Source organism: Choloepus didactylus, chromosome 12 (genome assembly GCF_015220235.1).
Source record: "Choloepus didactylus isolate mChoDid1 chromosome 12, mChoDid1.pri, whole genome shotgun sequence".
In the NCBI taxonomy this organism is placed as follows: domain Eukaryota; kingdom Metazoa; phylum Chordata; class Mammalia; order Pilosa; family Megalonychidae; genus Choloepus; species Choloepus didactylus.
Window position 1 is genome coordinate 42,765,538 of NC_051318.1, and position 26,951 is coordinate 42,792,488.

Consider the following 26,951-nt stretch of genomic DNA (forward strand, 5'->3'; position numbering starts at 1 on the left):
AGCGTAAATCCAGACTGCTTGAATGCTACCAACCCTGATGGGTAAGAATCCCCCTCCTACAGGAGGAGCATATAACTCAAAAGTATGCTTCTAGCTTATGCTATGATTGGTACCGCTGGGTGCGAGGCAAAGCACTGCAAAGGAGGGCCAAAACAATCAAAGGCCGTTTTGAGCTCCTTGAGAAGTATGCCTCATTAGCATAGGGGTTTGCTCTGCAAAACATCCCCTCCCCAGAAAAACAGAGCCACAAACAACTTGGGGAATGAGGCCTCTATTTCCCCCAGCAGGTTAATGCCAAAGGAATGCTCAATCAGCATTCTTCCTCCATCCTTTTGAAAAACAAAGGGAGGACATAGTGAAAATTAAAAAAAAAAAAAAAAAATAACAAAGTGCATGCCTAGGTGTGTGTGGATACATGTTCGTACCACATAATGCAGAAATGACCTACCAAGGTGTAGAAACATCTTAATTTTTTTAAATTAGGTTTGTAAGATAATGCTGTGTAAAGTAAGATGTGACTGTAATAGATTTTTTTAAAGGAAGATAATGGATAAGTTTAAAGAACTGTATTGTGCTAAGATTACAATGCATTAGAAAACTTGACATTTCAACCTTATTAGCCCACACTAAGCATAGTGTTTTCAACAGTCCTATTTATCAAGGGTAAGAAGCTTATTAAGACCTTCTAATTATGAAGGCAGAGCAATCAATCTTTTCATATTCCATGATAGAGCTCTATGTCCTTGAGAAATCTTTGAGAAATTAGGGCTAATTCTAGAGGGTTTATCTCACCCTTAGGTAGTGAAGATAATGCTACTCATATGCTTGGAGGGTACTGTCTTGAAGGGACACATTAGATTTACCTGATTCAGCTTTTGACCAGTAGGATGCATTTACAAGGCTACTAGCTAAGTTATGAATACGTTTGTGGAGATGGTTGCAAATCAGCCCCCACTAGCTAGCATCAGAAAAGTGTCCTCATAGGGACACAGCATAGGGATCTGGGATAGCAGGCTGGTGTGATCCATAATGTATTAATGGATGCTGGGAATCCGCCTGTGCTTCCCCTCATGAAGATTGGCGGAGGCCCTGCCTGCCTCCTGGCCTGTCTCCCTGAGTAGATCAGAAGAGTAGGAAAATCATATTGCTCTCTAGAAGTCATCCTAGGGTCTTGCCATTGGTTCTAGTAGGCGGCCTAGCAGTCTGGGGTCTAGCAGTGATTGCTGATTGGCACATAATACCTCTGCCTTCTCAGCAGTCTAGCTTTTGCTTCTTGATGTCAATGGTGGTATATTCTAGAACCACACATTATACTAGCAAAACAGCTAGAAACTTTCCAGGGTGTCAATGAGAATAGAAAATTATATGCTGTTGAAGATATTGCAAATACTGCTATTTTTAATAATGATATCTTATCAGGGAAAGCACTATAGTGTTTTCAAAGCATACACACATGCACATAATTTCATCTAATTGTTACAACAATTTGCAAGGTAGGGAAGGACAAGTGTTATTAAATCCACAATATGGAGAAAGAATCAGAAGTTTGCAGCACTCTGTCATTCATTAATGTTTTCAACAAATATTTATTGAGCACCTATTATGTGCCAGGAATTATTGCTGGGAATAGAGCTTGGACTAGAGCAAAACAAAACAATTCCCTTAGTTGGGGTGACAGATCAAAAATACACAAACAAACAGATAAAATACTCTGTGATAAGTTAAGTAGAGAAGCAGAATATGAACGGTTTCAGTGGAAGATGATTAACGTTTTAGATAAATTGATAAGGGAAGGCCTTACTGATAAGGTGATTTTTGAATGATGTTGTGAGGAAGTTACTGTATGAGTATCTGTGGGAAGAGCACCCTGGGAAGAGGGAACAGCAAGTGTGAGGGCCCTGAGGTGAGACTATACCTGGGGGGTTTGAAGGAACAGTGAGCAGCAGGCATGTGTACTGGAAGTAGATCTCACATCTGATTTCACAGCCTTGCCTGCTCAGCCAGATCCCAGGCAGCCTACATAAATTGTGTATTATTACCACACTGTATCTTTGATTTCCTCAATCCATACAAGCCAGTCTTAAACCAGTAAATTATTGCTTATAATCATGAATCAATCAGTCACTATGTGGAGAGTCCTCTGATAGGGTCAGTTCATGGGAAAAAAGAGAGACCACAACTATGACTTTTTCTTTATAGACATAACAGCCAGAGGGAAGCAGAGAACACAGAGACACAGGAAATTATCTCAACAAACACTGTACAAGAACCTGTATCATTACAGAGCAATGTAAGTGACATGGGTGCAGAGGTGGAAGGTGATAGAATGATAGTAGCATGTGTCAAGGCAGAGGTGTTTTAGGGATGTACTTCATTATCTTCTCTGAGATGCCAATAGCTCCACCCCTGCAACTTGCTGCAAACTTAGACACTCCCTCTTCCCCACAGGACCTGAGACCCATTGTTTATGTGGACTCTAAGATTCAGATACACTGAGGGTAGGATTTCTGTCTCCTTCATTTTTCTTAATCCCGCCCACACTACCTAGCCCGGAGCCAGGCATAGAGGAAGAGACCAGTGAAGTTTTAATACATTAATAAGTTAATTTTGAGGCTGACAGGTAAATATTTGGCAGAGAGGAAGCAAAAGGCACTGCTCTTCTTAAACTTATTTCCTTTCTTCCTTTTTTTATTTGCAAGTCAGGCTTTTCCCACGTCACCCAATGCTAACTTCATTTATCCTGGTTTCTAATTTCTGTCCTCTGGTACTATGGAAACATCAATGCCATCTCTTAATCAACTTGCTATTTTTGACATGACCATTTCATCTTTAAGGCTTTTCTCAAGAGTGCAAAATACAGTTATAACTCCTCATTCCTGCATTCAATACCATTTGTTGTTTTTTGTTGTTGTTACAGGCCCTTCACACATTCTTATCTGAAGGTGTGAAAAGGTCTTGTATCTTACTTTTTCCATTCATTAATTGCCTCCATGTTTTTCAAATCCCACAGTTCTCATATCTTTCTTCTCTCCTACAGAGACTATAACTGAACTTTTTCAATTCTTCCTGTTTCATATATTTTTTACCATGGATAAAAAATATTAAAATAATTTTGCCAACATTTTTCAGAGGAAAACATTTAAAATCTTTCTCAAAAGTGCTATACTTTCCTTGATACTTACACATAATCTGTGAAATAAATGTTTACTTCAAAAATATTTTAACTAAATTTCAGGATTATTTATCAACTGTGGATTTGGATTCAGATGCTATGTGATTTGCATTGGGCAAACACTTGAACTTAGAGGTTTAGTTAATTTGTAGGGTTGCTGAGAATTCAATGAAGAAATGTCAGCATACAAAATATTATATAAATGTTCAGGATTGATATTTTACAGGCATCTTTCAAGTAACACTGATTAAATCTGTTTGGCAAAGACCATTTACACTTTTCAAAACAGTTTTCTTTATTATAACTGGTGTTTGTAGTAACTACATTGGCATGTGCCCAGCAATATTTGCAAATTTAAAAGGAATTTTCTCAACTCACATTATTCCTTAACATGCTATGTGTTATTTGCTTTACATGCATCAATAAGTCTTGCTACTTTTTTTACATAATACTGTTCTTCCACACAACTTGGCCTTTATAAGTGAAAGAAGATCTGGAAATATACCTTTAATTGCCTTCTTGTCCCTTCTTGGGAAAAAACAGAAGCATACTGAATAGAAAGGAAAAGGGTTATCACTGGTGATTTTGAGGTGGTAAATTTATTCTATACTCAGTATATTCAACAAACTGACTTGATTAGAAACTGCGTGCCCACTTTATTTCATTCACCTATATTTTTGGGCATTGAAGAGAGCAATGTATTCAAATATTTTAGTAATATTTAATTACTTGTTGGTCATTTGGCAATTTATGGCATTGAGTAATTCTTAGTCCTGTCCCCTCATTTTATTATCACTTAACACCATTCAAGAATAATGATACATTTTAAAAATATTCAGTGGCTTACTGAGGTTGATCCTATTGGGTGCTCAGAAATAGAGGAACTAGTACTTGGACTTCCTAATTAGACTTTCGTGAAAATTGATAAAATTCAAGTAGTTTAATGATAATAGAATTCAGAATTTATTAAAATCACTACAGATTTTAAGTTCCTTTCTTAACTTTAAACTTATTTTTAAGAAATACGATCCTCAAACTTCTCAATGGTGGCTAATGAAAGTTACTATTTATTGCAAACTTTGCTATATTATGCATTTCACACATCCTACTTTTAGTCCTAACAACTAAGACAGGCAGGTATTTTATAACTATCAAGACCAAGTTTGCAAAGTGTAAGCAAACTTCCCCAGGACACATAGATAAGGTTTATTTAAATTTAACTTAATTGAAAATTGGATATATTTAACATCACTGAAAATTGGCATATAGAAACACAAACAGAGGAAAACAATATAAATAAAGAGAAATCAAGAAAAGTGGAAAATGAGAGGACTCTAGGAATTGGGCATAATAATAAAAATTTCAGTTTATAAAAAATAAAAGTGGGCTGCTCTGAAATTCCTATCAGTCAAAGCATTAAGAGAAGAATGATCGTTCACACTAATTACATTTTCCATTAGATTCAAAGACAGTTGCTTGGGAACCAGCTTCTCCTGACTGTTCCTAGTCCTTTAAAGAGGATCCTGTGTGATATAGTGGGGCACTTCCCCCACAGCATCTCCACAACAAATCCAACTGTGAACTTAACCCAGGCAGTTCTCATAAGACCCCTCAGTGCCGGCGGCTGATAAAACTCCAGAGTATAATTCCGTAAAAACAATTCTATGAACTATTGAAACAATATGGCCCAGGTTTTCGGTGCTGTAATTCAAGAAAACATCTTATCCAGACTGAAGGAATGTGCAACATTTTATGTTATTTTTTGATCAAGAAAAGATAATTACTGCTGTGGGTGGAACCTGAAGTTGATACTAGGTTGCTGATTCATGGCAGATCCATTTTCTTTGGCAATCCTCTGGGTGGAGGGTAGAGCTGTGAGGCAGGGTACCCTATAGGACAAAGCCAGCATAGCATCCTGGCTATACCACTCGCTGGTGGGTTGATGCTGAGCTCTCTGAGGCTCACGTTCCTCCTCTGTAAAATGGGAACTATAATTACATCTGTCTCCTAGGAATGTTATGGTAATTAAATAAAAAATATGTGAAGATAACTTACTGTTTTTAACATTAATTCATTTGTTGACATCCTCTTCTGAAATTACAGGTCCTGAAGGACGTATTGCTTCAATGGATGTGAGCATGGAGGTGCTAGAGGACATAGCTCTGGGTAAAGCTATTTTCTTGGAAAACCATCTGGTTTTAGTACAAGAACCAACAGATGCTGGAGTTCTCTGATTTCTGCACAACTAATAAGTGGCAACTGGGGTTACACCTTAGATCTGCCTTGGATCCAAGCCTGTACCCTATCTCATCTTTCCTGCTCCCTACCTGTTTTAAATATTTTCACCATATTCTACAAAAATTCATTTCCTAATGAGCTCTACCTATTTCTTTAGGAAGAATTCTGCAAACTATTTTTCTTGTTTTATCACAAAATGAAAGTTTATCAGGTATGTTTCATATCTACCAGATGGACAAGAGGAAGAATATCTGCAAACACTTGAGCATCTTAGCATATATTTGATTTTTTTTAATTAAAAAAAAAAACAACAAAAACAAAAGTCTTACGGTTTTAGGTTCTAATGTTAGCAAAACATTTACAGTGGATATGTGCATTTAACAAGCAATTTCCTAGTTCGCAAAATATTTATTTTCAATATCCTGCTTGCTTTTTATGGCCAATCTACTCTATTTAAAATCTGTTCAACTTATACAACCAGTAAATTACTTTTCCATAATTGCTGTAATTATAGTCCTCTTCATATGCTCATACTTGTTTCTCATAATTCTACTACAGGATAGGATTTGTGACAAAGTCTAGATACATCATGAGCCTTTAGGAAACAATGGAAATGTTTCCAGAACATTCAAAACTTTTATTTTAAAAAATGTACCTACATTTATCTGCCCTGTTAACAGGAGGCTATTCATAATGAACATGTATGTCACTCCTATTTTTGACCTATTAGGAAGTTTTTTTTTTTTTAATTATCTTAGTAAAAATGTCCTTTTAAAAATATTATCTCATATGGTACTGTTGGTGAGGGAAAAAAAGCTGTTGATTTATTCAGTTAGACAAAATCAAAATGACTAAGAGAAAAAAATAAATTAAAAAATAATTTGGTATCATTCTCACCTATCAAACTGGCAAAAATTTTAAAGTATGACAACACATTCTATTGGTGAGGTTGTGGGGAAATAGACACTCTCACAGATGGCTGCTGAGAATGCAAGTTGGTACAAACCTTCTTGAGAAATTTTGGCAATACCCAAACTTTTTGGGTATTGCACTAAACTTTTTGACTCAGCGATCTCAATTCTAGGATTCTACCCTAAAGATACTCCTCCAACAATATTAAAATACATTTGTAGTTAAATTAATCATTGCAGCATTATTTGCAATAGCAAAATATTGGAAACAATACTGAATAATCAGTGGAGCAATAGGAAACAGTGAAAAAGAATGAGGAAGATCTCTTTCAACTTATCTGGAATGATTTCCACAGCATAGTGAAAAAAAAAAAAAAAAAGAAAAGAAAGCAACATGCAAAATGTATCTATAGTACTCTGCCCTTCCTGTAAGAAAGACAGGGAAATAAGAAAATGCACATGTATTTGTTAATTGAAGTACAGAAAGGATAAACTAGAAACTATAGAAACTGATTACTGATAGAAAAAGGGTGGGTGGGAAAGGGATAGAAAGAATGGGGGTATGAGAAAAGAGTTAGCATGGCTACAGAAGGAGTGATGCTTCTCAGAATATAAGTTTTTGTGTAGTTTTGAAACTGAGAACCATACTAACATTTCACATTCTAACCCCTCAAATAAAGACATGACTAAAATCAACTAGGAGGTGGGAGAACCTAAAGTGAAATACAAACAGTAACAAGTAAACCTAACTCTATCATCAGTGACTAATATTAATACATTGAAGAGGATGGGGAAGAAAAATAATTAATCTAAGTAATTTTGAAAAACTTTATTTTGACTGAATACCATAAAACTGATAACAAAAAGAACTGTACAAAAATACTATAGTCTATATAGTAAATGTGTTTTGTAAAGAGGTAAGGGTTAGCAAATCTAACTGCTTTAGGTATATACCAGGATTGAACAAAAATGTACATATATTTTAAGTCATGAGACTCAGATTTCTTACTGTTGGAAAAAGAAGTTACAATTAAGGAAAGGAGGAAGGCGAGAATGAACTTCGTGGTGTTGAACTGGAATCAGTATGAATTCATGGCTTTGAATATATATACAGATAGATAAATAAATAGAAATCTGTGAGAATGGGTGGAATAGTGCATATTTTTATATTTACTAACTCTGTCCATAGAGAGGGCTTAATAATAATGACATTCCAGCAGCAATGAGCATCCAAGCATCCAGATCTTGGTTTCTAGATACCATTCTCTAACAAAAGGGATCAGCAGTCTTTGAGAAGAGGTTGATTCCAGGACTAGGGCAGGGAAAATACATGATGTTCCTGGAATATTTTGTGCTGGCAGAAAGTGAAAAAGTGCTGGAAAAAGGATGGGAAGCATGTCAAAAGGATACATGATCCAACTCTAAGGAGCATCCAATGGCCAGAGTTGGAAAAATGTGAACAACAAAATCAGTAATGGCATTATTGGATTATACCTAAAGACTGAAATAAGTATCCATGAGCCCACAGTGATGCAAACAAATGATTGAAGATAAATCATTGGGAGAAAAAAATGGGAAAAATTTCAATTAATATATGTAGAAGAGATGAAGGAAATACAAAGACATCATTAGGCAAATACCACAGTTATACCTGCTACAGACAAAATTCTCCAATGGGCAAAACTTTGAGAAGAAACAGGACTTTAACACAGACTTCAAGTACCTTCCCTAAAATAATTATCACTAAGAAAGGGAAAGAATAGTAACTTTGTAGTGGAGAAACGCAGTTGATATTACCTTAACCAAGTGATACATTGACATCACTTACCACTAAATATCATATATGAGAAGAACACAACTTAACTTCCATGGTATTCTTGCCAAAATGAATAACCTCTATCTACTTTTGAGATAACATCAGAAAAAATCCAGATTCAAATACAGTCTACAAAACCACTGCCAAATACTCATCAAAAAGTCAATGTCATGAAAGATAAGACACTGAAATTGTCACAGATTGGAAGAAACTAAGGAGATACAACATCTAAATGCATGTGGGGTCCTGGATTGGATCCTGAAATAAAAAGGACACTAGGAAATAAACTAGTGAAATTAGAATAAGGACTGAAGTTTAGTTAATAATATTGTATCAATGTTAATTTCATGGTGTTGATTATTTTACTATGGCTATGTATGTTGTTAACATTGGGATAGCTGAGTAAAGAGTATACCTGAATGATTTTGGCAACTTTTCTGTAATTTGAAAATTATTTTAAAATAAAAAGTTAAAAATAATTTTATTTCAAGCAATTACTATTGAATAATAACCATGTGTAAAGGTATTTCTTCACTATGGTCCCTGGGATATAAAACCTATGTGTCTAGTTTAATGCAGATAAATAAACCACTGTTAAGTAAGAATCCTCTAATTGGGAATTTTGCTCATACACATAAGGATTTGGCTAACATTTTATCTTTAAATGATTGATAAAAAAGTATATATGTTCAGGGGAATGCAAAGTTTTTCTAAGCAAAATAGTTTAAACAATTTAGAAATACTCTAAGCAAAAATAACATACGGGTTATAATTCATTCTTATTTCTTACAGCACAGAAAAAGCATGTTATAATACTTGGCAACAACAGGAACCCAATAAAAAGTTGTCTACCTCTAAAAGTAACTCCTCTAATGACTTTTAGAAGGCAATGATTTAATGTCTGAGTCTTTGCTCTTTCATTTAGTACAGATTACTCAGATTTTCCTGTATAAATGAATATAGATTTATCTGGAAGGGTCGCAAACACTCTCCCAAAGTGTCATTGTAGCTCTCACGTGGCTGATCCTTTACTAGATAAAGAATTTCAGATGAGAGAACTTCATCTTATAATCAGTGAGTCAAATGATGCTTGTACTTCATCATTTTGCATTTCCAAGCTACTAATTTCTGCATCTTAAAGATGTTCAGATGTAGCTTTAAATTAAACTTTTCTTGTCTTACATTTTAAAGGTTGATTTAACACATTTTTTTTTTTTTTTTTTTTGATGAACACAGGAATCTGATGTCTGGTGATCACCAATAAAATGGACAGGAATTGATATATGGCACAGAAGAATTAAAGCAAATTTTTTTCATCCTGAGGCATTCAGGAGAAATGGAACTTAATCTCTCTCAATTTCACATGGGAGTTAAAAATGTCCTGTAAATAACTTCTCCAAATTGAATCCAAAGGAAGTGTAATAATTATTAAGCACAATTCATTGTTAGTTTTTTTGTTTCATTTTGTTTTTAATGTTGCATGGCCACTATTAAACTTGTTGAAATTCTGATCTCAAAACTCAGGACACCCATGTGAGTTAAGGGAAGTAAATGTAAATCTTCCTTGGGTGGCTGGGAGTGGTGGGCTGAGGGTGACAGGTAAGACGGGAAGACTGAATGCAGCCCATAGGCTCAACATTTGATCTGAGCCACAAGCCACAACCTCACATTATTGTTCTGAGGCTTGACCTTTCCTCTCACTTTGTTCTGGCAGCTTTCCAGTGAGGGACAGGTGGTTTTAGGGCTTTTTCTTGGGTTACAAATCAAATAATATTTCATGTTTTTCACCTTTAATGGGCTAAGCAGAAGGCATTTGACAAAAGTCACTGCAGAGTTTCAGGGAAATAATTTATATTCTAGGGCATTCTTAAATCAGTAGCTTTGTAATATGGGATTTAAAAAAAGAAAAACCCACTAGTCCTTCAAATGTTGCACTGCAAAAGCTGCATCATGTATATTTGTGTTGCTCCTTGGGGAACTCAAAGTCTAGCAACCAATGAATAGATGACATTGGTCCTTACATCTTGAGTTCTCCTAGGAGACAGTTATGCCACAGGGCATGCAGTGAAGTAAGGCAGCTTTCTGATACATGGCATTATTGCCAGTGAAGGAAATGAATGCCCTTGCAGAAGTTTTTGGTTAAATTAACGAATTTCATGGCTCAACTTGAAATTCAGAACTCGGCAGTGGCCAGAAATGAAGAAAGTAATCATAGATTCCATGCATTCGGGATCACAAAAGCCAAAACCAATAGAAAACTAATTTCCTCTTGGATTGACTACAATTATAAAATGTCAGTGTGTATGGTAAATATGACCACCAAGGGGTTCCTGAATCATGAGAAAATATATTTTGGGGATCAATCAAGGCCTATCTGTGTTGAATCATTATGTTTCTGTTGAATCATTATGTCATGCATTCTCATATTTGCACAGTTGACATTCTAATTGCACTTAATTAAAGAGGTTGGGAAATATAGATGTAGGCTTATTGTGAGAATACATATTGATGATGAACAGGCTGTTAAATGGTTAACATTTAGAGGTAAAGACAGTATAATTACACAGGGAAGGAATATGCATGCACCTGTGTGTAGACCAGGAGAGGGGATTCTGGACACAACTTGTCAGAGGTGATTAGAGAAGTTGGCCACAGAACCATTTGGGCTGTGGAAACCCTTCAAGTGTCCTGGCAGCACTGACCCTGTTCCAGGGACCTAGCACAGTACTATTTCTGATATGCAGTTGTAAATTTCCATTTTTTTGGTCCCAACAATTTTTCAAATTCAACAAGTCTTAAACAGATTGACCAAATTCATATTTGGCACTAGCTTCTCTAATTGCTAATTGCATTATTCTTCTTTCAGGAATTTATCTCAGTCATTCCTTATGCATTTCCTTCTTTGTCCTCAACATTTGGTCGCCTATATTTAGAAATTAAGTCCTATGAATTTTTACTTCAAACTCTACCGTTACTGCAATATTTTCTCTTTCCATGCTATGCTTAGATGAAATCTTTAGTCTCCTTACAACTAATCTCATCCAGCTGAATCCATCCTTTACTTAGCTGCCAGATTACCACTTAGATCCCGCCATTTCTTGGATAAAGACATCCTGGGATTTGTCATTGCCTTTGCGATGTAGCTTCAAATATTGGGCCTGTCTTTTGAAGTTCCCAGAGTCCAATCCTGGCCAAAATTACCTCCCAGTACACACCAGCAAGTCTGTCTTTTTTAGCTTGTCTGGTTTCTTCACAAACTCCTAAGCACATCACCCCTATTCTCACCTTTGTTCCACTATTGTCCCATCCTGGTATCACCAAGAAGTTATTTGCCTGAACAGGGGAATGACCATCTAAGGCAAATCCAGAAGCAGGGATAAGAATAAGCTTGCATGATGAAATCCACTTCCTATAATCTTGCTCCTTCAGTTCCAACTCAATAACTGCCTTCTGACCACTTTCCTTTGGATGTTTTCTGATGCCCTGATGTTCTTCTACCTGCTTGCCTACTCTGTTGCTTTTTAATTTCTAATTTCCATTTTCTATTTATAACTTCACAGGTTATTTACCTGAAAAAGGACATGTATAGGTCTGCTCTCTGTGGACTGTGGATATGTCTCATTTCTTAGTGATTTACATGCATCATCTAGTTAAATCCTCACAATGCTAAGAGGGAGGTGCTATTATCTTGAGTTTACTGATGAGAAAAACAGAGACTTATGGGGGATAAATAATGTTTCTCAACCTAAATAGCTAATAGTTGGTAAAGTCAGGATTTAAACTCATGCAGTAATTCAAGGATCTGTGCTCTAAACATATCTTCCTCACTCAACCAAACCACACATCCATGCTCTTTGAGAAAAAAATTCTCATGACCAGGTATTGTGGTTTTAATTTCCTTGTTGTCAACTCTGTGCCTGGTCTAGATCTAAGCACAAAAGAAAGGCATCTAATAAATAATTTTTTTGAAGACAATCAAACATATTCATATGCTAAGCTACATCATGCAAATCAGAGATATTTTTATGGTCAAAGCCTACATGGTCCAATAGAGTAGTCACTAGCTACATTTGGTCTTCAAATTTAAATAAGTTAAAAAATAAATTAAAATAAAAACCCTGATTCTCAAACACACTAGCTGCATTTCAAGTGCTCGATAGCCATGTGTTTTTAGTGGCTACCATATTAAACAGCACAGACATGGAACATTTACATCACTGCTGAAAACAGCACTGGTGATACCAAATTCTCAATTTCCCTTAGAGTCAGAGACTAAGACTTATTCTCCAAACATTTAGTAAGAGCATAACTGATCAATAATTAAGAATTTGGGCTCTGAAACCAAATCTGGCATTGCAAATTACTCACTGTAAAACATTGGACAGGCCACATAACTTCTCTGTATCAGTTTTCCCAACTATAAAATGGGAAATTAATATTGTCCACTTAATAGGGTTGTTGTAAGTGTTAGATATACAGAGTGCTTAGAACATTCATTTAGTAAGAACATAATTGAGCAATAATTAAGAATTTGGGCTCTGAAACCAAATCTGGCATTGCAGATTACTTACTGTAAAACATTGGACAGGCCACATAACTTCTCTGTATCAGTTTTCCCATCTATAAAATGGGAAATTAATATTGTCCACTTAATAGGGTTGTTGTGATGGTTAAACGTACAGAGTGCTTAAAACATTGTCTGGTACAATGTAAGAGTGCTATACATGTCAGCTATTATTACTATGTGCATACTGTTCTCCATATGAGCCCAGAGCCATCAAAATAGAGGAATTAAATTTCCTGCAACTCTCTCATGTTTCTAGAACTTGTATACTGTGGTTGCAAATAGCAAGACCCATTTAAACATCTTTTCAGGGACAAACTCGGGAAGTTCCTAAAACTGGATCTGCAAACAAGAAAAGGCGGTGTTATGTGCGTGTTAATTGGGTCAACTGGAACCTGCCAAGTATTTCAAATTCAGCCACAAGGATTCAATTGAAAGCTCTGCAAGGCTGATTAGGGAAGGGTTAAGGGCTTCACTTTGTGGGTTCACCTAGAAATCATCTCCCATGCAGGATCAACACACTCAAAATACACTGTGCATTGGCATTTCTAAAATCATTCTTGGACAACCCTTTTAGGACTATTGATTTCAGTTCTCCCCTCTGGTTGGGTCATACCCATAATCTTGAATTCTGTAATACATTTCAGTTATTGTGTTCAAATCATAAGAGTCTGGAACTCTAAACAATTTTAAAGACAAGGAACCATTCTAACAATAGTCATAGACATTGGATTTAAAGAACTGGGGGACACAACACAAGTGATAAAACCAAGGGCTCCAGGACAGCCCTCATCAGCTGATCATTGCAGATTGTAAAAATGCTCTCCTCTTCAAGTCAACGAACTCTTACAGAAGAGTCTTCCTACTCCCTCTTGGAGAGCTGACCTCTTCAAGCTTAGTGCACCTACTGGAGATACACAGAGACCTTGAGAAAGGACAGGGTCACTTCCTGATTCAATCAGTCTGAAAACCACATTAAATTTGGCAATCAAAGGGGCAGCCATTGTTACTTCCACAACTTTCTCACATCTACTAATATATTCATCCCACCCAATATTATTCTTTGGACTTTCATTCAATCAGTGAATGTCATGAGCATTGAGATTTTAGCAGTGACTGTTGACAGGCTTATTTAACATTAAATTATCAGTGCTGTCTTTCTAGAAGATTCCTGAACCTTAAAGAATAAAAATGCGATGAATATAGATATATCTGCCTGGTGTAATGCCACATATTCAGCTACTTATGTCTTTTTTATGTTTCTAATTTTCATTTCTTCAGAGTTTATAATAAAAAAAAAATTCTTAGTGTAGCAAATTACTTAAATCAATACAAAGAAAACAATGAGGACATAACCTTTTCACATGGGATTTATATATAAGCTCTCATCTGAAGGACAGGATATATTTCCTGCCCTATTTCAATTTAAATTCTCTGCTGGCTATCTGCCTGTGTGTCTGTGGACACAATATTTTTCAATGAGTTACAAGCTCAAAGTTTTCATATACCATGAAGACTCTAAAAGTTTAAATTGCTACAAAGGACATTTATACCCATTTCCTTTATAGCAACAAAGGAAAACATGCCTTTAACCATCAGAATAATTCACTCAGGCCATCTCTTCTATTCTGGCTTCCACCCCTAGTTCCTTGGAGGGTGCTTCATAATAAACAAGTCTTGAAGACAATGCAATGAAGAGAAGAAGATTCCAAAAAGCCTCTTTTAAAATTGTTAAATGAACAAGCCTGAGGAAAATGAAAACTAATTTAAAAAATGACTTCAATGTAAAGACATGATCATCATTCTTGATATAATCATGAGTTAAATGAGTTTTTAGAGTAATTGTTAAACATATATATTTAAACGTAAATGTTATGGTGGCAGAAAAATTCTAAGTGCCACCATTTAACACTACTATAATCAAGATATTTTAATAAAGTGTTGCAACATCTCATAAGGATTTATTATCTGGGCTAAAATAAGGATTTTAACTTTAGATGCTAATCAAGACTTGTAGCGTGATCTAAATGCCTAAGGAGGTAAACTTGGCACCACTTATTCTATTAAATTGGTTGCTGCAGAAAGGACTGTTGGGTTATGATGGCCCTGGAACTTGTTGTAAGTCTGCTGTTTGTGAATAGCTATGTGGTTTAATGATTTTCTTTAACAATCAACTGATTTAATGCTATAATTTCTTATTTTCTGGTTTCTACAAAACAACAATTTCTTCTACCTCATGTTCCTCTTACCTATTGAAATTAGAATTACTAAGAGTGTCATTGGGTTAATGTTTATAATATTTGATTTTTACCTGGATTTTCAGGCCTTTTGGAATCTATTTAATTCCATTTAAAAAAAATTATCAAATATTTCCTCTCTGCATGCCGAAAGTCAGACATCTTGTGTTACAGCTTGAACTTGAGAACATGGCAGTGGAAACCATCACATGTTATTAAAATCAAATGTCAATGGCTAAAAACAACTACCTTTTAATGTAATTTAATATAATTATCAAATTAAACCAGTTATCTATAGAAAACACTGAAATAGAAGTGCTAATTAAAAGCAAAATGCAAAATCCCAAATACAGAGGCAATTATCTAGCCACCTCGAATCATTTTGATGTGCTCTGTTTTCTCATGGCAAACTAAATCCTTCTGTTGCTGGTTTTCATAGAAATTTGAGGGCTTGATAAAACACATAGGGGTTTCCAGTGAACTTCATATTATAAATGAAACATCTTATATCTGAATGAACATTATCCTTCAAAAATAGATATGCTTCACTTTAGGCTAATGGTTGGTGACATATAATTTTGTACCATGAATCCCATCTTGAAATAATCCTTTAGAATATCATATTTGTAGTCATCAATGAATAGGAAGTGGAATACTACAATTATAAATTATATAGAAGCTTAGTATGTAAGAATTGGAAATAAATGAATGAACAAGAGTTGGGACTGGGAATAAAGGAAATGCACACACCCCCTCCTCCAGAGTGACAACTTGACTATTACACAGCAAGTTTTTGGTTTGACATGTGTTGCCTGCTTTGATCCATAAGAAAATCTGTTTCATTTAGCATAGGAGTTGCAGCCCCGTGAACCCCTTGAATTGATGCCTCAAGACTAGCATTAGTAAGCATTCAGAGGTTAAGAAATGTCTGCCACTGCTTTCACCAAAAAGTCCCAAATAATTATGCCACACTGAAGGTATTACCCCTCTTGTACCATGTATGCAGGGTTCAGAAGTAAACCATTTTCTTAACTTAGGAAATTGGTAACAAATGCAGCCTGTGAAATGCTATTTGGTACCAGTCAACTGTATCAACTGTTTTTCTTTTCTTTTTTTTTTTTTTTTTCAGCTGAGTAGTTAGTAAGCTTATGTATTCTGTCAACATTACAGAGAGAACAGAGCATATGATAAATGTCTACAGAAATATCGAATCAATGGCTAAAAGAGGAAGGCAGGGGTTTGGGTGGGGTTAGATTCCAAATGAAGGAAAACAAAGTTTTTGTGTTTTGTTTTTTTTTAATCTTTCTTGGTGCTTTTAAGAATGCACAAGGGCTAAAGCAAGTTCTCTATCTTCTAAATAATAGTTCTAAAATAATTGTTTTGGCTTTTGTTCCTCAATTTAAGAGTTCTGTTTCTTGGCTATTTTATTGAACAGGCTCTTCTATTACCTAGAGTGGTGCCAAAAAAGTCTTGAAAGCTTGATGCTAAGTACAATTCTTGTATTTTTATTCTCTTTGATCTAAAGGAAATTGATCTTTTTTTTCTTTTTTATGTTTAGGGTCTAGAGATTTTTGCAACATGTTGTTTCAGGATATATCAGCTAGAGTCATATCAGGCTTATTACGGAATTCTTTTGAACTAAAACTCCTACCAGATTTATATTATAAAGTTTCAGGCTTTAAGAATCTTTCAAACAGTTATTGTCTTATACGAATGCTTGAAATAGTTACTTGTTTTTATTTTACATCCTCATGAAATACAACATCCTATGGTCCTGTATATTTTCTAAAAAGAGAACCTAGTTATTTACTAGAAACAATAAATATTTATTTTCTAAGCCTTTTCAAATAAGATTTATTTAGCAACACTTTCCTCAAACACAAACTTGTGAATACACCAAATACCTTGAGAAAAACAACTCTTGTAGGTCCTAAGAAAGTCACTTGTGCAACAAAGAAGCCATTTATTATATGACACCAATCATTCAACAGACCTAATACAGCTTCTAATTTACAGCCTGATAGCAGCTGTCACAATGAAAGAAACAGGTTCATTATCTGATTTGTTTCTGCCATCCTCACATTCAGAGTCCATTAACAACAGGGATATGTAATTTTTAAGTTACTGAATTGGTCATACTTCCATTAAAAGAGTAGATTTACAAAATTAAATAGAACAGCCTCACACTACATTCCCTTCCATTTTGCAGTCTAGTTGTTTCTATTTATTCCATTCAGAGAACATATGTTGAGCATGCATAAAGATTCCCAGCAGGTAGGGCCTTCTCTGTTCTCTGCTCTATCTCCAATGCTTAAACAAGAGCAAGATCCACGGTAGACAATTAGTAAAAATGTATTCAACAAAAGAATGAAGGAGTGAGTGAATGGATTGTATATCTTGGCCTGGCACAGATGTGGTGCTCACCTTGTTTAATACTCTCATGTTTAATACTCTCATGCTGGCTTTCTGTGTTTAAGCTATCCTGAGATTTAGTAAGTGGCCAGTTTGAAAGGAGTAAGAAAGCCCAGAAAGATAGCTACAATTGGTTTGTCTGGTCCATGAGTGCCAAGGCTTAAATGAAAACGAGGAGCAGCTTTGCTGGCTTTTGAAACTATAGAGAACTCAAACTACTTAAGGAAAATTAACATAGATTCTCCAAATCTTATCATTTCAAGCCAGTGGTGGCAGCAATAGTGATAGTAGGATTTAATCACAGAAAGGGTAAAAAATAAGACAAATGAGTATTTAAGAGCCACTGACAGGTCACGCAAGACCTGTTGAAACTATCACAGGAAGCTGAGGATATCTAGGAACACATACTGTAACAATTATTTATGCTACTGCTATTCAACATAAATTATGTTTGATAATACTAATTCAATACAGTCTTATTTACTATTTTATTTTATAATTACCAAGACAGAGCTTCTCTGCCCCCCCTAGACTAGGTTAAGTCTCTCTGCTGAGTAGGCATTTAGTATCCTGTGCTTCCATTGTCCTAACATTTTATCACAGTTTATTAAAATTAATTTAACTATATTAAATTCCCTGGAGGCAAAACAAGTATGCATGTGCTTACTCAATGTAGTGATTTGAATTAATATGTTAAGATTTTTAAGGTCTTACTGCATAGCTTAAAAAAACACAGGCTGTGACAAAAAGGAATGAAGTTCTGATACATATAACCACATGGATGGACCCTGAAAACATTAGCTAGAGTGAAATAAGCCAAACACAAAAGGACAAATATTGTATGATTCCACTTACATGAAATATCTAGAATAAACAAATTCATTGAGACAGAATGTAGATTAGAGGTTATCGGGCTGGGGGAGGGGAAGTAGGGAGTTATTACTTAATCGGTATAGAGTTTCAATATGGGGTGATGAAAAGGTTTAGGTAATGGATGATGGTGAAGGTAGCACAACATTGTGAATGTAATTAATGTCACTGAATTGTACACCTAAAAATGGTTAAAATGGGGAATTTTGTGTTATATATATGACACCACAACAAATTTTTTTTTTAAATCAGGCTATGTAGTTGGGACAAAAACACATTAAGATCTCACTTTTGTATAGAACTATGGAGATAATTTTGCCTGCACCTGCCCTTAGAAGCAAACTATAAAATTTTAGTGATAAAAATAATATAGAACAAAATAGAAACCCTGCCTTTTGTCCTGTCAACCTTTGCCTCCCTACACCCACAACCTCTTTTTTCTCTCTTTGATTCTCATAGTCTATAAAATCTTAGAAGGTACCAGATATTTGGAGGAGGCTGTTCCACATGTCCTAGATTTTAAAGTGGATGCAAGATTTATTACAGCTATATAAAGGCAATTTCAGCCTTGACTTTTGTGTTCACAAGCTAGGTGTAATCTGCCATGTGGCCTCTTGTCAAATAGAACAATTCTTAACTGTGGAGTATTGCCATCAATGCCAAACACTTAAAATAACCACAGGATACTACTGAAAGGAGTTTAGCCCACAAACTGTTTCTCCTTGGGATATTTTAATTTAAACAAACATTTTTTGAGAAAGTCCTTTTGCATTCAGATAACATTCAAAAGCTAGGCTACAGTAAGTTGTATATGAATATATAGCAACACCTGTCTGGTACCTAAGCAGAGACTATTAATGCCTCAAATTATGTTTTTCTCCTACCACGTGTTTTCTAATATTGAGAACAGGCTAAAAGACCCGCTCTTGCGTTCCTTCCTGTCCTGCCTAGCTCAGCACATCCATTGTTTTGACACAGTAAGAAGAAGATGGGTCATAGTTTGTACTAGGGAATCCCACATGCTACTAGAAAGCCACCAAAGGTTCTAAAATGAGTTTAGCAACATCTTCTTCAAAATTGTCAGCAGCTTTTCAGGACAAAAGAAGCTCTTTACCTAAAAACTGAAGAATTCTTCCTTTTTACCTACATTAAATCGTTTGAACATTGCCTCTGTGCAGGGCATGGAGTCAAACTTCCTGGAGGAGGATGAAAATGCATTCTGAATAGACTCTGGAGTTTTCTCTAGGATTAAAAACAACGACAACAACAAACTACAGAACTTCAGAAGTGGATGGAATACCACTAGGATTTTGACGTGAACACTTAAAAACATTTCACTTTATAAGTGAGTCACCCTTGACATGATCCAGACACCAAGTGAATTCAATTAATTCATGGCATTTTTTATGATCACAAGGAGGTGCAACCAATCTGATCCTTGTTTTTATTGACAGCTGATTGCATGCTGTTATTAACATTTTAGATGCACACATAATAATAATGATGAAAAACTCATAAAATGTATAAACTGGGATGTGATGTAGCAGACAGAGATGGCACCTACACCTGACAGCAACAGGAGGAAAGGGCTTGATGAAAAGATGCTGGGCATCCAAAAGCGACAGGCTGCAGGTGCTAACCAGAGCGTGTGCTATTATATGTAGTTTTTGTTGAATCACCCATTTGCTCACTGATCTCTGCTGTTGTGTTCATGAACACTGTAATACTGTCATGTTGAATGTATCTGCACAGAAAATGGAGTTGATACATTTGACTAATTATTGTGATAAATTAGTGATCTAACACTTTACACACAGACAAGCATTAGCAAGAACACATTTTGCTATATATGTCTATGTTTGTGGTCAATTCTCAATGCCATAGCAAAATTAGAAAACTGGAAGAATTTGCTCAGAAGCCTCTAGGATATATAAAAAAAGTGAATTGGGGGAAGAAAGGGGTATGAAAATACATTAATGTAGGACTAACCACTTGGTTTCCTTTTTATTTAAGTATATTCAACACATGATGGAATCAAATTTCATTTTTAAATCAAACAGTTTTCCAGGCACTCTATTACACATCAAATTGGCATCTAGGAAACCTAACTGAAAGAATAAGGATTTGTTTTACACTAAAGCAGCATGGAGGAAAAAAGGCCAATTAAGTCACTGTTGCTCTTACAAATTAAAAAGCCTATATTCTCATTCTTAATCATGCCCTGCTCGAAGTAACAAAATACACAGCCCCATTTTTATCAATAAGTTGCAGGCTAACCAAAGACAATTTAAAACTATGTTGTGAATTAGTTAATTTCAACCCCAAAGTAGGAATAATCTATATGACTCCACAGTCATGCTATCGGGTTTAATCTGGTTTGAAAATATACAACTGGTTTTTTTGATTTCTTGATGAGACTACTTTTTTTGTTAACATTGTTCAGGTAGAATGTCTTTGCCAAAATTGATCTGTGTATCTCATAGTTAGAAAATCAAGCTTAACTCATCACTTTTTCAAAAATTCACAGCCCCCAAAAATCTTCGCAAAGAATCATGCCACTTCTGAATATGAAAGATACCCTAATGATTAACTTTTTAACTCTCTCACCATATAAATGAAGCAAACAGGCCTAGAAAGGCAAAGTAAGTAACCCAAGAGCATGCAAACGGATTTTGTTCTCCCATAGAAGGAAAAGAGAACGGCATTTAAATTTATTTTCTCTGAAATGATTTCTGAGATTTTGTTAGATGATTTCCATTTAAGTCTACCCACTCTAAAATCTTTTTTAAAACACCAAAACCATTTTCCCTGGCTTCCCTAAGCACAATACTGTCATAACCAATGGTTCTCATTGCCAAAGCTGAAGGAATGTAACCTAAGCAGAGTGGGCTTAGATTTCTCTGAATACTAACACACATTAGATCTTTTTCCTTTTCTATTCAAATCTTAGACGTTAGAAGACTCTATGCGTGCATTCTGTTTTAGAGGTTTGCATAAATGATGAAGGCCCTTTGAGGCTGACGAATGCCACTGTTATTTGCACCACTCTGCCTGTCACCATGTAATTGAAGTAAATGCAACTGAAAGTACTTTTATTTGAAGACCGTTTGACAGAGGGGAAGAAAACACATTTACTCTTTCAAAGCCTGTGTATTTTCTGGGGAGAAACCCGCCCATAAAATTTGTCCTTTTATCCTTGGATAGCTATTTGGGAAATATCTTTTGGCAGCACAATCCCTTGAATGATTTCTGCTACTCAAGAACAGAACCATGATTCACAGACTTTCCCTGCATTTTCTCCACCTCCGTGCCTCCTACCTTCTAAAGACTGAAGGGTGTTTCATGTTTTGTGCTTGAAGTGTTCTCCCCAGAAAGTGAAAGAAAATTTACATATTTTACCAACAATATTGAGCTATTTTCATCATATGAATTTAAGGCAGAAGCTGTTTACTAATATCTGTGATATGTTGAAGTATTAAAAATAAAAGAGACAGTACTGTGGAGTCTTTATGAAATTCTTTTTTTCTGACTTACTCCTTTTCCTTTCAGGAGCTTATATAAATTCAAAGACATTACTTATATCTTCATCAGAGAAGAGGAGGTAATTCAACACAGCTGATTTATACTATCTTTATATCCTTACTTTGCAGGATATAAAAAAGAAGAAAAAAGTGAAAGCAAAATAATGTTTCCAATTTAAAAGCTGACTTTTAAAAATCCCTTTAGGCTTTGTCAACACTTGTTGCCATATCTCTGTTCTCGAATCTGTTTAAATGTTTCTTACCTATAAACAGATTCCACTCCGTGTCCAGATCGGCCTGATTGGCCAAGCAGCCCTTCATGACGTTGAGGCAGTAGTTGTTGCAAGGTCTCACGGTGGGAAGTCCTCGACAGTATGGACAGTACAGCATCTTCATGAGTGCACGGATGCACCCTGGGGTTGGACTGACCTGTAGATTTAGTGGGAAAAAAAAATCAGAAATAAAAAGGATGGGGAGGAGAAATTAAAAATCAATCATTTTCTCCCTAAAAAAAAAAAAAAAAAAAAAAGGCTGCGTGGTCCTGATAAACTTCAAGCAGTAGACCAAAAGATAAAAGGAATTTTCATAATCTTAACTATTAATAATACTTGATCTTGGAACCAGTCAATTCCTGTTAAATACTTCTGCTCGACAAGAGTAATAATCAATTTTCTGGAAATGTCCCTGTCAACATTTTGATATCTATGACATTATAATTTAGCCCTAAAACCTAGACATTGTTTCAATGCAGTACAACATGAAATGAAATAATGCAGGTAAAAGCAATTTGCAGAGTTAAAAGCCTCATAAAAATATAGGTATTATTATTAAAGTTTAATGTGACACCTTTAGAAAATTTTCCAAATGGTTATTTGACCCTCTTTCTAAAGGAGGTCGGCAAATATACTTCCTTTTATATAACTTTTTAAAAAAGATCAATATTAATTAGGCTGGGATTTCTGAGATCTAGGCCTGTGTAGAGGCAGTGGAACTGCAGAGGCAGCATTTTTAAGCATTTGCAGCTCTGCAGCTCTGGGAATGTCCTGGAAAATGGACCGAGCCCTGTGTGTGGGGAGAATTCCTTGCAGTAGTGAACCAATAGTGCTATTTGCTGTGAATAAGAAAAGTGATGCTCTTAAGTTAATTCTAACTGATAAGCACAATTTTTGACCCATTTTACAATTTTTAATTTGACTTCAAAAGGAAAGAATATTTAAAACAGTATAGAACAACCAACAGGAAAAAAAAAATAGAGAAACCTTTTTCATGACAAGGCAGAAATTAGTGCTTATTTGGTTGTTCCTACATAATTTTGGTGTTTTAGTAAAAAAAAAAAAAAGTATGTATATTTTAGATCTGAGAACAAACCCATATCATTGGACCTCTACGTGGTGCCAGATTGTGTTATGTTATCAGATTAACCTGGATCCACATTTCACAAACATTCAGATACAAAGGACAGAGCATAACAGCAATGCAAAGATGGTGCAATAAAAGGTATTTTCACATATATGGGTGCTTTCAACAACTATAGCTTTTCTCTCATTTGATCATTTACACCTAGAAATCAAACAAGAAGTTTTTAATGCAGGACGTTGGTTTTTGTAACATTTTCTTAAATTTACAATATATGTTGGCAAAGTACTTGATATATTATTTCAGCAAATGAAGCAGTTTTTTTACTTAGCCATCAGAAATTTCTGTTGTCCTTGTAATTTTTTCCATCTTTTCCACAGTTTTATGAAAATTTTCAAACATATAGTAAAGCTAAAAGATTTTTATAATGAACATCCTTATCCCCACACCTTGATTATTATGTTTAAAGTTTTCCTATTGCTTCTTGGCCTTTTGGCTAAGCTCAAATGTAAAGTTTTCCTATACTCATTTTATTACACATCTATCCATCATTCTAGCCATCTATCAAACCACTTTATTATTTTTAATACACCTCAAAGTCATATGCTTATTTTTTATTTTCCTGGTAATTTCAGTTTTGGTTTTAATAAAATAGAATGAACATGATTGTGCCCATTTGAATGTATTGTGTCCCCCAAATGCCATTATCTTTGTAGTTTTGTGGGGCAGAAGTTTTGGAGCTGGTTAGATTTGCTTGGAATGTGCCCCACCCAGCTGTGGGTAATGATTCTGATGAGATGTTCCCATGGAGGCGTGGCCCCGCCCATTCAGGGTGGGCCTTGATCAGTGGAGCTATATAAATGAGCTGACTCAAAGAGAGGGAACGGAGTGCAGCTGGGAGTGATGTTTTGAAGAGGAGCAAGCTTGCTAGAGAGGAACGTCCTGGGAGAAAGCCGTTTTGAGGCCAGAGCTTTGGAGCATACGCCAGCTGCCTTCCTAGCTAACAGAGGTTTTCCGGATGCCATTGGCCATCCTCCGGTGAAGGTACCCGATTGCTGAGGTGTTACCTTGGACGCTTTGTGGCCTTAAGACTGTAACTGTGTAGTGAAATAAACCCCCGTTTTATAAAAGCCTATCCATCTCTGGTGTTTTGCATTCTGCAGCATTAGCAAACTAGAACAGATTTTGGTACCAGAGAAGTGGGGTGCTTTTGCGGCTGAGTTTGCAAATACCAAACATGTTGGAACGGCTTTTCAAATGGGTAAGGGGAAGATTCTGGAAGAATTGTGAGGAGCTTGATAGAAAAGGCCAAAACTGCTTTAAAGAGGCTGTTTATGGAAATACGGAGTCTAAAGATACTTCTGATGAGGCCTTGAACAGAAATGATGAATGTGTTGTTGCAAACTGGAAGAAAGGCGATCCTTGTTTTAAAGTGGCAAAGAATTTGGCAAAATTGAGTCCTGGTGTCAGATGGAAGGAAGAATCTGGAAGCAACAACCTAGAATACTTAGCTGAGGAGATCTCCAGACTACATGTGGAGGATGTATCCTGGCTTCTCCTTGCAGCTTATAGTAAAATGCGAGCAGAGAGAGATAAACTTAGAAGTGAACTCTTGGGTTCAAAGAAACCAGAAGCTGATGACTTGGAAAATTACGAGCTTCCAGGGGGTGGAATCCCTGAAGCTATAGCCCAACATGAGGATGTAACCAAACACGGAACCCAGCCGCCATTTCAGTACAAACCAAGATTGGAGATGGAATTATCCAGAAAGGATTTGTGGAAGGTCCTAGTGTCTAATGGCTTTGGCCCCTGTGTGCTTCATGCAAAGCCAACAGAATTTTTGCGAGATCTTTATAGACAGAGCCACTGCCAGTCTGGATTGGAGGAGACAGACAAGGAAAAAATTAAAGGCAAAATCTCTTCAAAGACAGAGCCATGGAGGTTGAGGTCTGGAGTCAGGAGGTCTCAGGCTGGGAGAGCGGAGCAGCCCACATGCATGGAAAGGGTGAGTTTGCCCCGGAGGTCGAGGGTGGGCTTTCCGCCTCGATGCTCTGGAAGAGTTTTGCCATCTGAAGTCCCAAAGAGGGCAGAGCACATTCCCAGGGAATTGGGGAGAGCCTGGCTGCCACCACACTGTTCTGAAAGGGTTGAGCATGTGTTCCAGAGATGGAAGGGAATCTGGGAGCTGCCCCGATGTTTGAGGAGGGTGGGGCCGAGAAGGTGGTCTCCCCAGTGTGTGGATATGTTGGAGCACTCACCTAAAAGGAAAGGGCTGCCGAAAAGGCCCTTAAGAAGGGTTAGGCTCCCACTCTCTCAAGCGCCACAGATGCAACATCCTTCTGTTAATGACTCTCAGACTTTGAAATCTAATGGAGTTTGTCCTGCGGGTTTTAGGAACTGTTTTGCTCCTGTTAACCCTGTTTTCCTTACCGTTTCTCCTTATGGCAATGGAAATGTTTATCCTATGAATGTTTCTCCTTTGTATATTGGGAGCACATAACTTGTTCTAAGTTCACAGATCCACAGCTAAAGAAAAATTATGCCTTAGGACTGGCCATGCCTATAATTGATTTTGATGGGATCTTGTACTTAACTTTTGTTACTGAGATGATTTAAGTTTTTGTGATATTGTGATGGAATGAATGTATTTTGTATTTGGAAAGATAGTGTCATTTTGGGGTCCAGGGGGTGGAATGTGCCAGTTTGAATGTATTGTATCCCCCAAATGCCATTATCTTTGTAGTTTTGTGGGGCAGAAGTTTTGGTGCTGGTTAGATTTGCTTGGAATGTGCCCCACCCAGCTGTGGGTAATGATTCTGATGAGATGTTCTCATGGAGGTGTGGCCCCGCCCATTCAGGGTGGGCCTTGATCAGTGGAGCCATATAAATGAGCTGACTCAAAGAGAGGGAACGGAGTGCAGCTGGGAGTGATGTTTTGAAGAGGAGCAAGCTTGCTAGAGAGGAACATCCTGGGAGAAAGCCGTTTTGAGGCCAGAGCTTTGGAGCATACGCCAGCTGCCTTCCTAGCTAACAGAGGTTTTCCGGATGCCATTGGCCATCCTCCGGTGAAGGTACCCGATTGCTGAGGTGTTACCTTGGACGCTTTGTGGCCTTAAGACTGTAACTGTGTAGTGAAATAAACCCCCGTTTTATAAAAGCCTATCCATCTCTGGTGCTTTGCATTCTGCAGCATTAGCAAACTAGAACAATGATCAATAATAGAAAGTTAGTGCATTAAATATATTAGATCAAGTAAGTGAAACGAATTAAAATAGGCCTTTCTTTAAAACATATTAAGGGAATGGTTTAGTATCCATTAATTTTAAAACTTACTTCCCAACAACAACACAAAAATAAAAACAAGGACAAAAATGAAAAGTCTGGTGACTTTCTTTTGAGGACGCATTGGGACCACCATAGTATCTTCTCAACATAGGCTATTTTGTTGGAAATGCTAACGTTTAGCCACAATTGAGCAGCATTGTTCTTAAAATTTATTTTATCCACATGTATCCTGAGCCATCCACAGAAAAAGAGAAAATTCTGAATTCTTCATGCAGAATTGACATAGAATTTCAAATTCTTATACTTTTACTTATTTGACCTGGTTGCACTCTTACAAACCTTTATCCACAAGACTTTGTTTTCCATAGCCTTTTGATTTCTTTCTTAGCCTTAATGCCTTTATCCAGAGACCTAAATTATTCTCATCCGAGCTGACTTCAAGCTATTTTCTTCGTTGACTCTTGGATTTTTGTTTTTCTCGCCACTGGTATGAAATGATGCTGTGTCTCTTCTCACTCAGTGTCCCAGTATAAAACCTGGAACATTTTTCAATTGTGGGGGTGCAAACT

General features: G+C 36.3%; 1 protein-coding gene across 2 annotated transcripts in view; it reads right to left on the reverse strand.

The window, feature by feature from the left end:
* The window catches only part of GPC6 (glypican 6), a 1,192,747-nt gene that overhangs the window by 338,924 nt on the left and 826,872 nt on the right, over positions 1-26,951 (reverse strand). For both annotated transcript variants that reach the window (XM_037799716.1, XM_037799718.1), the window contains exon 4: positions 22,005-22,170. In XM_037799716.1, coding sequence (XP_037655644.1) covers positions 22,005-22,170 — 166 coding nt within the window. The remainder of the gene's footprint in view (positions 1-22,004; positions 22,171-26,951) is intronic.